Source organism: Budorcas taxicolor, chromosome 2, assembly GCF_023091745.1.
Source record: "Budorcas taxicolor isolate Tak-1 chromosome 2, Takin1.1, whole genome shotgun sequence".
Taxonomy (NCBI): Eukaryota; Metazoa; Chordata; class Mammalia; order Artiodactyla; family Bovidae; genus Budorcas; species Budorcas taxicolor.
Window position 1 is genome coordinate 9,425,900 of NC_068911.1, and position 14,975 is coordinate 9,440,874.

The window sequence follows — 14,975 nt, forward strand, 5'->3', positions numbered from 1 at the left end:
GAATCTCATCCAGACTCAGGCTCAGGCCCCCTCTTTCCCCAAGATTTCTCAGTTCACAGTCTGATGCTGAGTGACCACCTCGTTTAGTTTCTACTCTCAGCAAGGTTTCAGGAACTCCTCCATTTGGGGGGAAGGAGATCTAGGTTATTGCCCCATCTCGTTCTCCTTCCCCTGTATTCCCAACCCTGCATCCCAGCCCCAAGCCTGAGAGCTTATTTCCTATCTAGAAGCTGAGGGTAGCTAAGCAGGGGCCCCGCTCCACTGGACTAATGGGAAGATCTTTGCAGCGCTGGAGAGGGATGGTGGCTGGGGGTTAGTCAGTAGCAGAGGCTCCTTTCCGGGTTTCTGCCAGCCTCTTGTTGAGCAGCAGCCACTCGCACACCCCCAGCTGCCCCCTCCGTGCCCTGGCCTAGACGCTCTTGACCTGGAGCCAAGCATTCCCCTTTCCCCTCCCCGGGGGCTGCCAAAGGTGTTGCTCTGGAGTTGAGCCAGCCTCCTGCTGTGCAGTGTGTCAGAGCCTGGCACTTCTCCCAGACTGTGGGCTCAGGTTAGCTGGCTGGCAGACGGGCTGGAGGCACTGTTCCAGCCATCCCTTCTTCCCTGGAAAGTCCGGCCCAAAGCTAGCTCAGATGTAGCCTGGCCTGAGAGACAGCCACACCCCTTCCACTTGTCCAGACCTCAATCTTGAGTGACCCACACAGCAAGTGCTGGTTGCCCTGTTTGACAGATGCGAGACCGGGACTCATCTACTAGGGGGCTTGCCCAGGGTTACAAGGGACAGGCGGCAGGGAGAGTGCTGATTCCTGGTCCAGGGTGCTTTCCTGTGTGCAGGGTGACTCAGTGGGGTGAGTCATGGGTGCAGACCCGGAGCCGGTTGTCTGGCCCTGTGGGGGAGAGGAAAGAAGGGGAGACACAGCTCCTGCCTTCAGAGAGTCCTGGTATCATGCCAAGCATCCCTAATTGAGATGCATATTAAATGGTAGCGTGAAAATTAATTAATAAAGAATGAATGTGTGCCCTTTCCCTTAAACTACCTTTCTGATACAGGTCTTACGCTCATTCATTCATTCATCAAACATTAGCTGGGAATGCATGTTCTAGGGCCACTGTTCTGCACTTAAAGTGCTCCTGGGTGGTGGGAGGGACATGATTTCAATGTGTGAGGGATTCAGGGTGGCTTCCCAGAGACGGTGAAGTTTGAGCTGGATGTTGAAGGAGTGGCGTGCAGCAGACAGTGGTGCAGGCTTTCTGGACAGAAGGGGTGTGCCCAGACACTGGGCGTGGGAGTGGGGAGCAGCCAGAGAACCTCAGGAACCTTCTGTGATGCTCAGGCACAGGGGTAAGCATGGGTGGGAGATAAGGCCGGTGAGAGAGGCCTTGAATGTTAAAATTCACCATGCAGACAAGGTTGGAAGGCAATCAAAGGTCCAACTTTCACTCCCTTAATCAAAAAGTATTCATTGAGCATATACTGTGCTGTGCTAAGTTGCTTCAGTCGTGTCCAACTCTTTCCAACTCTATGGACTGAAGCCCGTCGGCCGCCTCTGTCCCTGGGATTCTCCAGGCAAGAATACTGGAGTGGGTTGCCATGCCCTCCTCCAGGGGATCTTCTCTAGCCAAGGATCAAACCTGTGTCTCTTAACATCTCCTGCATTGACAGGTAGATTCTTTACCACTAGCGCCATCTGGGAAGCCCTGAGCGACTGACACTTTCACTGAGTGTCTACTATGTGCTGGTTATTCTAGATGTTGGACATGTGACAGACAGAAGTCCTTGTGCTCATGGGGTTCTGGGAGAGGAAAGAGATGATAAACAAATAACATATATAATGGTGATAATATGCTATGGAGAAGATAACGTAGGACAGAAGGGTTAGGGTGCTGGCTTTGAGGGAGTGAGCCACATGAGTCTCTGGGGGAAGAGCCTTCTGGCAGAGGAAGCCTCAGGAGCAATGACCAGGAGCAGGGAGTATGCCTGGCATATGAGAGAGACAGCAAGGAGGTGAGGATGCCCGGAGCGTGGTAGGTGAGGAAGGGCTCTAAGGAGGTGGAGTCAGAGTAGATGGAGGGGCCTTGGAAGGGATTATGTTCCTTGACTTTGCCTCTGAGAGGGCTGGGAGCCCCCAGAGGATTTTGAGCAGAGGACCTGATCCATCTTGGACGTCAGCAGGATTGCTCTGATTGCTGGGTGGAGAATGGACGGAAGAGGACGTAGGAGGAAGCAGGGATGCATTTAGGAAGTGATTGTTATTGTGTGTGTGTGGCTGGGACAAAGGGGATGGCAGTGGTGGTGATGAGAAGTGGTCACATTCTGGAAACATTTTCTTTTTATTTATTTAACTTTACTTGTTGGCTGCATCTCGTGGCTTGTGGGACTTCAGATCCCTGACCAGGAACTGAAACCAGGCTATGGTAGTGAAAGGGTTGAGTCCTAACCACTGGACCTCCAGGGAATTCCCCTGGATACTTTTTTTTTTTTTTGCCTGCACCACGAAGCTTGTGGGATCTTAGTATTTATCCTGACTACAGCACTTATTGTACTGTGTGGATATAGTGTGTGTTAGGTGTCTGTCCCTTCGTTGGATGGGGACACCTAAAGGAAAGGAGGGGCGCTAGTTGTAAAGAACCTGCCTGCCAATGCAGGAGATATGAGACTCGGGTTTGATCCCTGGGTTGGAAAGATCCCCTGGAGGAGGGTATGGCACCCCACTCCAGGATTCTTACCTGGAGAATCCCATGGACAGAGGAGCCTGGTCGGCTACAGTCCATGGGGTCACAAAGAGTGGGACACGACTGAGCAACTCAGCAGCACAAAGGAAGGAATTGGATCATGCTCTTGTTGATTCCCCAGGGGTGGCATAGAAAGTGTGTTTGCAGAGTCAGCGATAAGCATTGGCACACGTGGATGAGCCGTGTTCCTGTAAAGGAGCACTGAGAGACAGGTTGGGCATCTGGAAGACTCCTAAGCCCAGGCACGGTTTGGGGTTTCCGTTTTAGGGGCTGGGAGGGTGCCGGTGGTGGTCCTTGTCCACCAGATGGCTGATATTGGCAACTGCTGCCACCTGCTGGGCAAAGCCGGTGTTGCCTCGGCCATGCCCTTGCCTTGGAGCACCTGTGTGCCCAGGTTGGGATGATGACAATCATTACCTGTCCTCCAAACTGGTGGGAGAGACACCCTGACCATCATAAGACAATGATGGGGAAGTCCAGGGGCTGTGGGGTCAGGAGGAGGAATGGAAGGCAGCTTATATAGGATTTGGGAACAGAACTGTCCTTGGGGCCAACTTGTGGGGGCTGCAGAGCAGGAAGGGGCAGCTGACCCAGGCTCCATGGCTGGGGGAAGTGTGTGTGTGTGTTTGTGTGGTCAGTGTTCTCCCATTGTGGCTTTTCTGCTGCTTTCTGGCAGGATTTCTCCTTTCTCCTCTCCTGGGTAGTCTGGCCCCGGCCCATTGTTGTACAAAGTGCTGGCCATTGTGTAAGCCTCACCCTTACTGTGACCCTATCAGGGACGCCCTCCTTAGTTTCAATTCACAGATAAGACGATGAGGCTCAGAGAGGTAAACACACAGCAGGCATTGAGGGTTAGGTGACATGGTTTCTAAGCCACCTAGCCCTTGCAACAGAGAAGGCAATGGCAACCCACTCCAGTACTCTTGTCTGGAAAATCCCATGGACGGAGGAGCCTGGTAGGCTGCAGTCCATGGGGTCGCTAAGAGTTGGACACGACTGAGCAACTTCACTTTCACTTTTCACTTTCATGCATTGGAGAAGGAAATGGCAACCCGCTCCAGTGTTCTTGCCTGGAGAATCCCACGGACGGGGGAGCCTGGTGGGCTGCCGTCTCTGGGGTCGCACAGAGTCGGACATGACTGAAGCGACTTAGCAGTAGCAGCAGTAGCCCTTGCAAACCCAAGCTGTTTTGACCACGAAGCCTGGCCCTGCCCAGCAGGCAGCTCTCCTTCTTCCAGGCTCCAGATTCCCAGCTCACCGTCAACCTGTAACCATCTTCCAGTTCAGTCTTGAGGCTTGGGCTCAGCCATGCTGGGGGTGCAGTGGAGGAGGGAGACTCAGCGAGCAGGCAGCTGGGAAAGGAGTCTCACTGCTCAGCACGTGATATTGGAGGTAGGGTGGGTGATGGAATTGACAATATGCTTGAATACATTGCCCTCCTTTTCCCAACGAGATATTTTTAAAAAGGAATTTGGCCCACTATTCTAATTAAAACATTTAGGGATGCAGATGAAATATGCAACTCCCTGGTTATGATATTTAGTGAAAACATTTCATATTGAAAGTTATTTTTTTTCAAATTGTAAGATTTTAAAGCACATATTTTTAAGAATCACTTTATTTCAAAGGCAATTTTTTTCCATGCTCACGGTTTGTGAAAGTTGATTCAAACCCTTCACTTGCATTTATGCTTCTCATTGGCATCTGCCATGCGCCATACCTAGTCCCTCGTTTGACTTCCCCCATAGTTTTCTCGAATGTGTCATCTTCACTTGTGTTTGGAAATACAGACCTTTTGAATCCATAAATGATGCTGTTGCTGGAAAAATTATTCCAAGTCATGAGAATGGCTATTTTTCATCTAAGTGGTGGGTTAATATTTGCAGTCTCCCTAGGGTAGCACAGAATTACATAAACTAGCAGTCTCCTGGTCTTTTCTTATTCTCCTTCTCTTTCTTCACAGAACTTCTTACCATCTGGTGTATTTTTCTGTTTATTGTCTGTCTCCCTTCCCTAGAACGTTAGCTCGGGAGGCCAGGGGACTTTGTCTTCCTGCTTTCCATCACCTGGAAATATGCCTGAAGCAATAGTAGGTGCTCAGTAAATACCTGTGGAATGAATGAATGTAAGGCTCTTAGAGGGACTTCCCTGGTGGTCCAGTGGTTAGGTCTTGTCTTCCAGTGCAGGGGTTGTGGGTTTTATCCCTGATTAGGGAGCTAAGATCCCACATATAGTGAAGCACCATCCACCCGGGAAAAAAAATCTCTTACAAATGTCTGCTAGCCCAGTGGCAGCCAGGGCCACATATGCAGATAGGATTGGAGTCTGGTGAGAAGGCAGCCCTGCTGGACCCTAACCCCTTGTAAGGAGGGCATTTAAGTCGGGGGCAGCCTGTTGTCTCAGGGGATTAGCTACATACATTGAACAAATTACAAGACTATACTGAAGACAACTGGGGAAAGGGGAGTAATCTGGAAAGGGGGAAAGCTACGATGAACCCAGTGCCGCTGGACTGGAAGGTAATGTCTGAATGACAACTGTCTTTCAATACATGGAAGTTGTATTCGTTTGGGTTTTCGGAGAACCAAAACCAGTAGGATAAATATAGAGAAAGAGATTTTATTATGAGGAATTGACTCACGCCATTATGGAGGCTGAGAAGTCTCAGAGTCTGCTGTCTGCAAGCTGAAGACTTGGAAAGCGGGCTGGAGCTCCAGACTGAGAAAAAAGGCCTGAGAAGGGGCAGTGCCCTGGTGGGGCAAGTGCCAGTCCAAGGGCAGGAGAAGACCAAGATCTCAGCTCAACAGGCTGGAAGAGAGAATTCAGCCTTCCCTCTGGCTCTTTGTTCTATTCAGGCCCTCAATGGATGGGATGATTCCTGTCCCTCTTGGGGAGGGCCACCCGTTTTATTCAGGCCACCAAGTCAAAGGCTAATCTCTTCTGGAAACACCCTCACAGACACACCCGGAAGTAATGTTTAACCAGATAACTGGGCATCCAGTGACTCAGTCCAAGTTGACATACAAAATTAAGTCTCACACAGATGAAGGAATAGACAGAGGTATAAATGTGTATGTTTACGCGTGTATAGAGAATGTGTGTCTACTGAGTGGGCCTGGCAGGAGACGTTACCTTAACTGCATTGAGCACAACTAACACCCACATCTTGGTTTCTAAATATTATTCACCACCAAAAATAAATAGGTATTCTTGCCCAAATGGAGAATTCTAGGGCTGGGGGCAGGGAAAAACAAAGTGAGCCTGGAATATCTTTTTGAGCCAGAAAGAATGGAAGGTTCCAAAGAAGGAAGCGACACATTAAAATGAAGAGGTCAGTAAGGGGCACCCACTGACCAGCTCTGGGACAATCTGAGCATCAAAATAAAGGGTAGGAATGTGTTATAACCTACTGAATAAAATAGAATATCACAAGTCCACCTGACATAAGTAAGATGAATAAATAGGGGTGAAGAAAAAGTTCTTCTTTATAATAGAAGGCCAACTAATAAATGCAGAGGAAATGATAAAATTGGAAAATACCATTTGCAAGCCATTGTATAATTCAGACAAGATACATCAATGGATGCTGAAACCTATGGTCATAAAATATCTCGTTTTCTCAATACTGACTAATTATGATCAAGTGATCAACATTACCAGCACCACCAGTCATGGTTCCAAATGATACTGGATGTAAGAACACAGCATTGGGAATTCCCTGGTGGTCCAGTGGTTAGGACTTGGCACTTTGGCGCTTTTACTGCCATAGCTTGGGTCTAATCCCTGTTTGGGGAACTAAGATCCCAAAGGCTCCGCGGCGCAGCAAAACAAAACAAAAAAACCCCACAGCATCTTTTTTTGTGATAGTTCTGCCCAAAATGTGTAACAGTTGTTTAATCCTGCGGGAGGAATGAACAAACCCATATCGAAGGACAGGCCAGTCTGCAAAATAACTTCCCTGTAATCTTCAAACACGCCAAGGTCAAAATTCAAAGAAAGGCTGCAAAGTTGTTCTAGATTAAGGGAGGCCAGAGAGATGTGACAACTGGGAGCAATGTTTTACATTACATTAGATTTTTTTTTTTTACCCTAAAAGGAATTTTTTTGGTGGGGGGGGACATTACAGTTTAAAATTGTTTCAAAGTAAAAAGTTAAAATAAATGTCATGAATGTTAGCCTGGCACGAATGTTAGCCCTTCTGGCTGACTCCGGCTGGCCTTCGGGACTCATTTTCAAACAAGCTCCTGTGGAACCCCCATGACTGGATGTGAGGGCCCTCTGTGCTCCCCCTGTCCCTGGGCTCCCTGACACCCTTCTCTGATTATACCCAGAGTTCCGAGAGCAGGAGTCCTGCCTGGATCATGACAGAGTAGCCTCCTTTGGAAACACACTGAATGCAAACTTCCACAAAAGGGGTGTTTAGAGGTACAGCTCAGTTCTACCTCTTCACTGGGGGTCAAAGAAACTGGGATGTCTGGCTGTTGGAGGTGCACCTGGCTGAGTGGGACCCATGGACCATCAGCAGTCATGTCTGCAGGGAGCTTCCTGGGGGGGATCTTGGAAGGATATACTGTTTAGAGCAGGACTGAGGGTCTAATGCCCAAGATGGAGCTGTGCTGCAGAGGTCTCTCAAAGGGGAAGCCCTTTTATATCTTTGATGTCACCTGGGCACTCAGTGATTGCATCTAGGGAGGTGTGGGATACCGAGATTCTGAGACCCCCATCCCCACCCACACTCCAGGATCAGAATGTGGGGAGTGTTGGGGGGATAATGAGCAATAATGTGGGAATACTGGAGGATATTGCTAGGGAGGATGGATGTTCAAGATGTTAGGAGAATTTTTTGCTTCATTTTTTTTTGCTGTGCAACTTGTGGGATTTTGGTTCTCTGACAAGAGATTGAACCTAAGCCCTTGGCAGTGAGAGCATGGAGTCCTAACCACTAGACTGCCTGGGAATCCCCAAATGGGAACTGTTTTTGCTATTAGGAGAAATGTGCTGGGAACGGTTACACCTATTTCCCTTCTGGTTATGGTTATACGGGTGATGCCGTTCATTCAGAGTTCCAAGATGCCAGCTCTTCAGGATAGGGGGGTGGGGCACCAGTCTCAGCACTGGAGCCAGCTGGGCTCTGCCACTGCTTTCTCATCTGGCTTCCCAGGTGGCTCAGTGGTGAAGAATCTGCCTGTCATTGCAGGAGCTGCAGGAGACGTGAGTTTGATCCCCGGGTCAGGAAGATCCCCTGGAAGAGGAAATGGCAACCCACTCCATTATTCGTGCCTGGAGAATCCCACGGACAGAGGAGCCTGCGTGCTGCAGTCCAGAGGGGCACAGAGTCTGACAGGACTTAGTCACTGAACACAGGCGCTCACGCTCCTTTCTCATCTCCTGATGTGAGTGGAGCGCCCCCTTGCGGTGCAGGGCATGGATGACTGGGCAAGGAAGGGGCTGAGAAAGCTGGGTCTGGCCAGAGGGTTCCAGGAGGGGAGACAAGGGCATGGCCAGCGGGCTGGGGGTGGGGCCTGACAGGGAGTGCCTGGACAGGAAGGAAGGGCAAAGGGCCATGTCCTCCGCCTGCTCCACCCCGCTGACAAGAGTCCCAGTCGCCAGGCCACCCTCCCAGTCTGGGGCCCTCAAGGGGTGAGTTGTCCTTCTGAAGCCACTTCGTCCCTTTCCTGGGGATCGGGTAAGAATGCCTTTCCTCCCTGGGGGTCCAAACACCTTGCCCCCTCTGCTCCCCGTAAGGTGGGAAGGGGGCCACACCTACTATCCCCTTAGCAGGAAGCAGACTGGGGCACTGGTGGGCAGGTGCAGAGTGTCTCAGACCCTTCCCCTCCTGACACTGGTATCAGGATCAAGGTCAGGATGGAAGGGCCAAATGGGGCACCTCATCCAGGCAAGACCCAGAAACCCCTGCTCCCTCCTCTGTCACCCGACTGCAGAGCCCGGAATCCCAAGCGGCTGGAGCACTGGGGGACACCCAGACAGAGCCTTCGCTGGACCAGGTCCTCCGGGAGCGAGATGACGCTATCGCCAAGTGAGAGGCAGCTGCTTGCGGGGGTTGGGAGGGTGGTGGATGGCTCCCCATTGAGGCTCTGTCCTGCCAGGAGGAAGCAGGGAAGTCGGGCATTCCTGGGAGGAAAGCTGCATAGATACTTGTAGGAATACTGTCCCAAGGCAGGGGGCTGTGGCCACACTGGTCCACCCCCAGGGCCCAGAATCACGTCTGCAGGGCCTGAGCCTCAGGCTGCTCTCTGCCCCGCTCAGGAAGCGGGCCGTGGAGGCTGAGCTGGACACGTGCAGAGCCAAGCTGCGTGCTGTGGAGGCCCAGCTGCTGGAAGTTCTGGAGGAGAAGCTGAGACTGAGGCAAGAGGTGGAGGCCTGGGAGGTAAGGTGGGCTTGCCGGCCGGCCCTGGGAGGCAGGGCCAGACAAGCACAAGCCTGGCCCCTGACCCTGCTCTCCTGGCCCCCAGGAGGACATGCAACGGCTGGTGAGGCAGCAGGTTGAGAGTCAGCTGCAGAGAGAGTCCCAGGGTGCTCCGGGAGCCCCCGTGGACCCTGGAACTGTCAGGACCCCCTGGATCCGATTCCCCCTGAGTCGGCGGGGACGCTGGCGGTGAGAAAGCTCAGCCCAAGACCTTGGGAGGAGTGTCTTTATTCATTAAAGTTTGAGGTCTGACCCCTTCTGCACCCACGTGCCCTTGGAGTGCCCACCTGAGTGCTTCTGTACAGAAGGAGCAGGACGCAGAGCCTTGACGCCTGGGGTTTCACGTCCCCTCGGGCCAGCAACCCTTAGGCCAGGAAGCCTTGGACTGCCGCCATGAAGTCCTGCGGGCGGTCGCTGTGGACCCAGTGGCTAGCGTTCGGCACAGTCTGCATCTGGGCCCGAGGGAACAGCCGCCTAATCTCAGGGTAGTGGCTGGGACTGAACACCAGAGAGAAGGCAGCCGAGAAGGGATGACAGGAGGAAAGTGGAGAGAGAAGGAGGGACACAGAGGCCAAGCGGGGAGAGAGGGAGAGCCACGTGAGTCTGTGTGCCCAGTGGTGTTTCCGGTTTTCAGGCACCCCTTACTCACACCCCAGCCCTCCCCAAGGCAGGCTGAGGGGCTGGGTGAGTCGGGTATGCCCGTCTCTACCACCCAGCCTGACTTACGGCAGGAACTGAGAGTTTCCACCCCGGAGGAAGAGGGTTGGCCCAGAGTAGGTTTCTTGTCGTGCGGGGAAGTCCAAGATCTTGTCCAAGTGCTGGGCCAAGGCATCCAAGTTCAGCCTCCACATGAAGCGCCCATCCACCTCCACCAGGTTGGTGAGCAGGAACTGCCGCATGCTTGCGCTCTGTGGGGGTCCCGCAGTTGCGGGGTGGGGGGCTCTGTGTGAGGCCTGGGGCTGCCACTCTTCCTCTGCCCACAACACCACGCAGGGGCTTGCGTGCATTACCCGGATAACAGAGCGGAGCCTTTCGTCGGCCAGTTTTCTAGCGCTGGAAAGGGACGCCTCATTCGCCATGTCCACGGCCCTCATGGCTGCGACGTAGTTTGGGAAGTTCGAGCTGGACGTGGTCTCCACTGGGCTGATGTCCACGGCAATCAGGCGCTCCACCAGCTCTGGCTGCAGGAGAGAAGCAGACTGGGCACCTTAGGGCAGGTTCCCGGATCTGGAACTCGGCCATCCAAGGCTTGCTGGAGTTCCAGGCTGCCTGCTGGGCGCTCAGGGTTGACAACAGATAGGAGGAAGCCCTGGAGAGGGACAGCTCACCCTCTGAAGTGCCAGCAGCATGGCGGTCCTGCCTCCCATGCTGTGGCCAATGAGAACGCAGGGCACCAGGCCCAGCTGGGGCAGTAGGTCTTGCAGATCCTTGCTCATGGCCTCGTAGCTCATGTCTGGGCTGTGGGGGCTCTCACCATGGTTCCGAGCATCCACTGTCAGCACCTGGGGAAGTGGGAGGTGGGGGCAGCGCTGGCACCCACAGTCAGGGCAGAGCCAAAAGCCTGGAAGATCTGCAGGCTGAGGGAGGTGGAGAGCCTGGGGTATGGGAGATCCAGAAGGGGGAAAGGGCCCAGATGCTGAGAAGACCCCTGTTCTCAGACCTTGGAGGCCCAGATGAAGAACCAGAGCCACTGTGCCAGAAGGCCCAAGGAGGGCCTTCTCCAGACATTTGGCCTAGCTGGCTGGCAGCTACAGAGAAAGCAGACAGCAAGAACTGGCAACAGCTGGAGCACGGCAGGGCGGGCGGCTGCGGGAGGTGGAAAGCCCCTGTCATCCCTGGTGAACAAGCAGGGTCTGGCCCCCTTAGTGGGCAGGATGTTGGTGCCTAGGTATCTGAGAGCAGAGGCTAAGTCAGGGTGGAGCACACAGATGGAGATCTATATTACGAATGAAGGACTGGGTGGGTGAAAGCACCAGGGAATGAATGGGGTTCGTCGTGGGCCTGGGTCCTCCATCCTCAGGTCAATCTCTTCTTTGATTTCTTATCAGAGAGACCCGCCTCTCCCAAGCGTTAGGGACAGAGAAGCTGGCCACACCTCGGCCTCCTCGAGGGCCCCGCCCACCCAGACCCCACCTCCCTCAGGGCCCCGCCGACTCCAGAAGCTCACCCTCCGGCCTGTCTGCTGAGCCAGGGCCTTGGCGATGGAGTTGAAGTTGGCTTTGCTGCCGAAGAGCCCATGCAGAAAGACAAGGGGCGGGCTAGCTGCCTCGCCGTCCAGAAGCTTGTAGGAAAGCGGCACCGGTCTGACGGGAGGATCGAGGGTGGGGCAAGGGTCTGAGCCGGCAGGGGAAGTGAGCGGCCTGGGAGAGGGAGGGCCCAAGCGAAGGAAACGGAGCCAACTGGGACAAACTGGGGGGGTAGGGGGAGGCGAGGGGGGGAGGAGCGAGGGACGGCCTTCCAGGGGACGCCCTTGACTGACCTCGGCTCGGTGCCGCCTTGACTGCTGCTGGGTGCGATAGGCAGTCTGGAGAAGCTGGAACTGGAGGGGCCGATCCCCCTATAGGGGAGCGTCCAAGCGCGCGTCCAGCGGAGCATCTCCAGGATCTGCTACCTGGCGCGCACCTCGTGCTGCCCCCTAGGCTCCGCCTCGCTCAGGGCCCCGCCCAATTCCGGCCGGAGCTCCGGCTTCTCCCCGCCCCCTAGCACAGAGCGCCCCGCCTTCGCTCACGTCTCCTCACGTAATCCCGGAAACCTGTCTCTCTTCTAGGCTCCGCCCCTTGCGTCCGTACGTAACCCTGCGGCTGCCACGCCCACAGGCGAGATCCCCGCCCCTGGCCACGCTCCGGGCGGAGCCACCCAACACCCTGACCCTGCCCGGCTAAGCTTCCACCGGCTCCTCCCAAGTGGAGAACCTCTGCCGAGAATTGGAGCTTTCGTTTCGGAGTCTGGTCTCGGTCGCTCAGGATGTAGTCACGGGGTTTGGGCTTGAACTCTGGCCACGGGGCAGATCCTTGGCAAGCCGCTGAAGTCCCTGCCTGGCCCATCTGCGGCCTGCTCCTCTGCCCTCTAGCGCCGCCTTGGGTAGGTGCGGTGTTTTCTGTGCGGCGGGGGGCGGCAGGAGTGGCTCCCCTCGCCGAGACGTCAGTTTGGAGGCGCCGTGCTCCACTGCCGCGGGCCCAGGCAGGCCAGAAGGAGCAGAACACCTCTCACTAATCTTGAAGTCGACTCTAGAAGAAGCTTGGAGAGACTCTAGAGGTCGTCTCCAACCTGCCAACCTGCCCGCCTCCCCGCCCTTTACAGATGGGGAAACCGAGGCAAATAACTTTCACAAGCTGTGGAACCGGACTCTCCGGTCTGCGAGTCAAGGTGGGAGGCCAGTTGTTTGTACTAGAGAGGGTATTTGCTTAGTGCACTGAGCTGTATTGGGTTCAGCTGTGCTCACCATGCCCCCCAATTATCAGCAGAGAAATATTAAATATTAAAAATTAATCCTCCCACCCGCTCAGCACATAGTGCAGGGATGTCATCCCGTTTTTGGAACCCTGACGGGCTGCCATGTTCTCTTCCTTGTCTGGGCTAATGGTGGCAGTGGCGACGTCTCAAGTCTCAGCTGGCTTCCGCAGCAGTCGAGCCTTCAGCAGTTACAAGAGTAGCTGCTCTTTCTAAGGCATTCTGCTCAGAAACCATCAGGGGAGGGACTTCCTTGGTGGTCCAGTGGCTAAGGCTCCCGATGCAGGGGCCTGGGTTTGACACCTGGTCAGGGAACTAGATCCCACATGCTGCAACAAAGATTCTGCATGGGCTTCCCTAGTGGCTCAGTGGTGGAGAATCTCTGCCTGCAATGCAAGAGATGCCGGTCTTATCCCTGGTCTGGGAAGATCCCACATTTTACGGAGTAACTGGTCCCCTGCGCTGTAACTATTGAGCCTGTGTCCTAGAGCCCAGGAGCTGCAACACAAGAAGCCACCACAATGAGAGGCCCTTGAGCTGCCACAAAGTGTAGCCCCTGCTCGCCGCAACTAGAGAAAAGCTCACGCAGCAACGAAGACCCAGCACAGCTGAAAACAAGCAAATGAAATTTTATATATATATATATGATCCTGCATGCTACAACTAAGACCAAAGACAGCCAAATAAATAAATAGCTTATCTGTTTAAAAACAAACAAACATCAAGGGGAATTCCCTGGTGGTCCAGTGGTTAGGACTCTGCGTTCTCACTGCTGAGGACCCTGAGTCAATTTCTGTTGAGGAACTAAGCTCCTATAAGGCACGTGGTGCGGACCAACCAGGCACCCCCAAAGACTACACTACACACCTCCTTTCAGGTTCTTACCCTGAAGGAGGAAACAGACAGAACAGGCTTCATCTTGAAAGCAGGACTCCATCTTGGGCCGGACTGTGGACTTTAAGCTCTATGCCCAGTATCTATGGAAACGACATACCAACTGGAAAACCAGGGGCCCCCCGCAGGATGGAAGAACCCCAGGGCTCATACCTAGACTCTCCATTGCCTAAAAGAATACCCTAATTATCTGTGTAACCAAATGGAATCATAAATTTTATTATGCTTATTGGGATATGACCACAGGTCTATTGGTAAGTGTCCACTGTTAACTGCCTAGGCTTAAGGCATGTGAATCACGGGTTAGCTTTGTATCTTTCTCTTCCTTTGTTCAGACTAGTTTCAGGGAATTTGGGGAGGTGGGTTTGGGCACGCACACTTAGGGTATATAAGGTTTTCACAAAAACTGGTTGGGGTCCTTGATTAAGAGATGACTCTGCCTTGGGCCCGCTGGTGTAATAAGCTGCACTCCACTATCTGCATTGTCCTGAGTGAGCTTGTTTCCCGGAACATGTGGCTAAAACAACGCCTACTACTTCCCACTGGGATGCTGTGTCGTTTTTCAGTCGCTCAGTCGTGTCTGACTCTTTGCGACCCTGTGGACTGCAGCACACCAGGCTTCTCTGTCCTTCACCGTCTCCCGGAACTTGCTCAAACTCATGTCCATTGGGCCAGTGATGCCATCCAACCACCTCGTCCTCTGTCATCCCCTTCTCCTCCCACTTTCAGTGCTGTGCCACCATCCAAATAGCCAGTTGGCCATCTTACACATCTTTTAAGGTCCAGGATAACTGCCACCTCTTTCTCAAACCTCCCCAGATTTCCCCACTTGAAACTAATCTCGTCCACCCCATGTTCTCAAAGCATTTGTCAAGAGTCCGGCCTTCTATATGTCTACCATAGGCTGGGGGTTCCTGGAAGCCCCAGGTCGTGTTTTGTTCATCTGGTGCAAAGAGCAATAGTAATTTTACTTAATGATCATGGAGAGAGTCAGTTACACTAGCTGAGGCTTAGGTGTCAGTTCAGCTGGTGGCTAGGTCACCCCTTCCAGGACATGGTACCTGGGTCAGCCAGGGTTACACTGGCTTCTCCCCTACCTCCTTAGGACAAGCCTGTTGGAGTCAGTACAGTTACGAGCATCCTAATTACATGGCCTCATCAATGCCTTGCCTAATAAAGTGGCCCCCATCTTGAGCCAGCTGGTGACAGGCAGGTGTTTTGTTCTAATCTGAGGAGGGCTCTGAGGTCACTGGGGACTCTAAACACACCAGGTGGTGTAATCATTTGTTGCCAGCATAGTCATTAGGGGAGTGAGGAGAACATCTGAGCCCTAGAGAGGGGGTTGGCCTAAGGTCTGGGAGGGGTCCTTGGAGGAGAACAGGAAGAATGTTTTTCTAGAATTAGTGGGTAAATGGGAAGGGGGTTGACGTCATGTTGGTGATTCAGAAGCGTAACATTTCAAAGGTGGTTTCAA

At 53.4% G+C, this 14,975-nt stretch overlaps 1 protein-coding gene across 2 annotated transcripts; it reads right to left on the minus strand.

The window, feature by feature from the left end:
• Nucleotides 1-9,378: 9,378 nt before the first annotated feature.
• Nucleotides 9,379-11,831, minus strand: ABHD11 (abhydrolase domain containing 11). 2 transcript variants are annotated; one of them, XM_052654304.1, is made up of 6 exons: nt 11,637-11,831; nt 11,325-11,460; nt 10,486-10,659; nt 10,168-10,338; nt 9,884-10,065; nt 9,379-9,655 (listed from the first exon to the last, which is right to left on the minus strand). In XM_052654304.1, the coding sequence occupies exons 1-6, from the start codon at nt 11,750-11,752 to the stop codon at nt 9,523-9,525; spliced, it is 912 nt and encodes a 303-aa protein (XP_052510264.1). In that variant the 5' UTR covers nt 11,753-11,831; the 3' UTR covers nt 9,379-9,522. The 2 variants fall into 2 exon arrangements, with proteins under 2 accessions (XP_052510264.1, XP_052510267.1); XM_052654307.1 differs by lacking the exon at nt 10,486-10,659.
• Between the last annotated feature and the right edge of the window lie 3,144 nt (nt 11,832-14,975).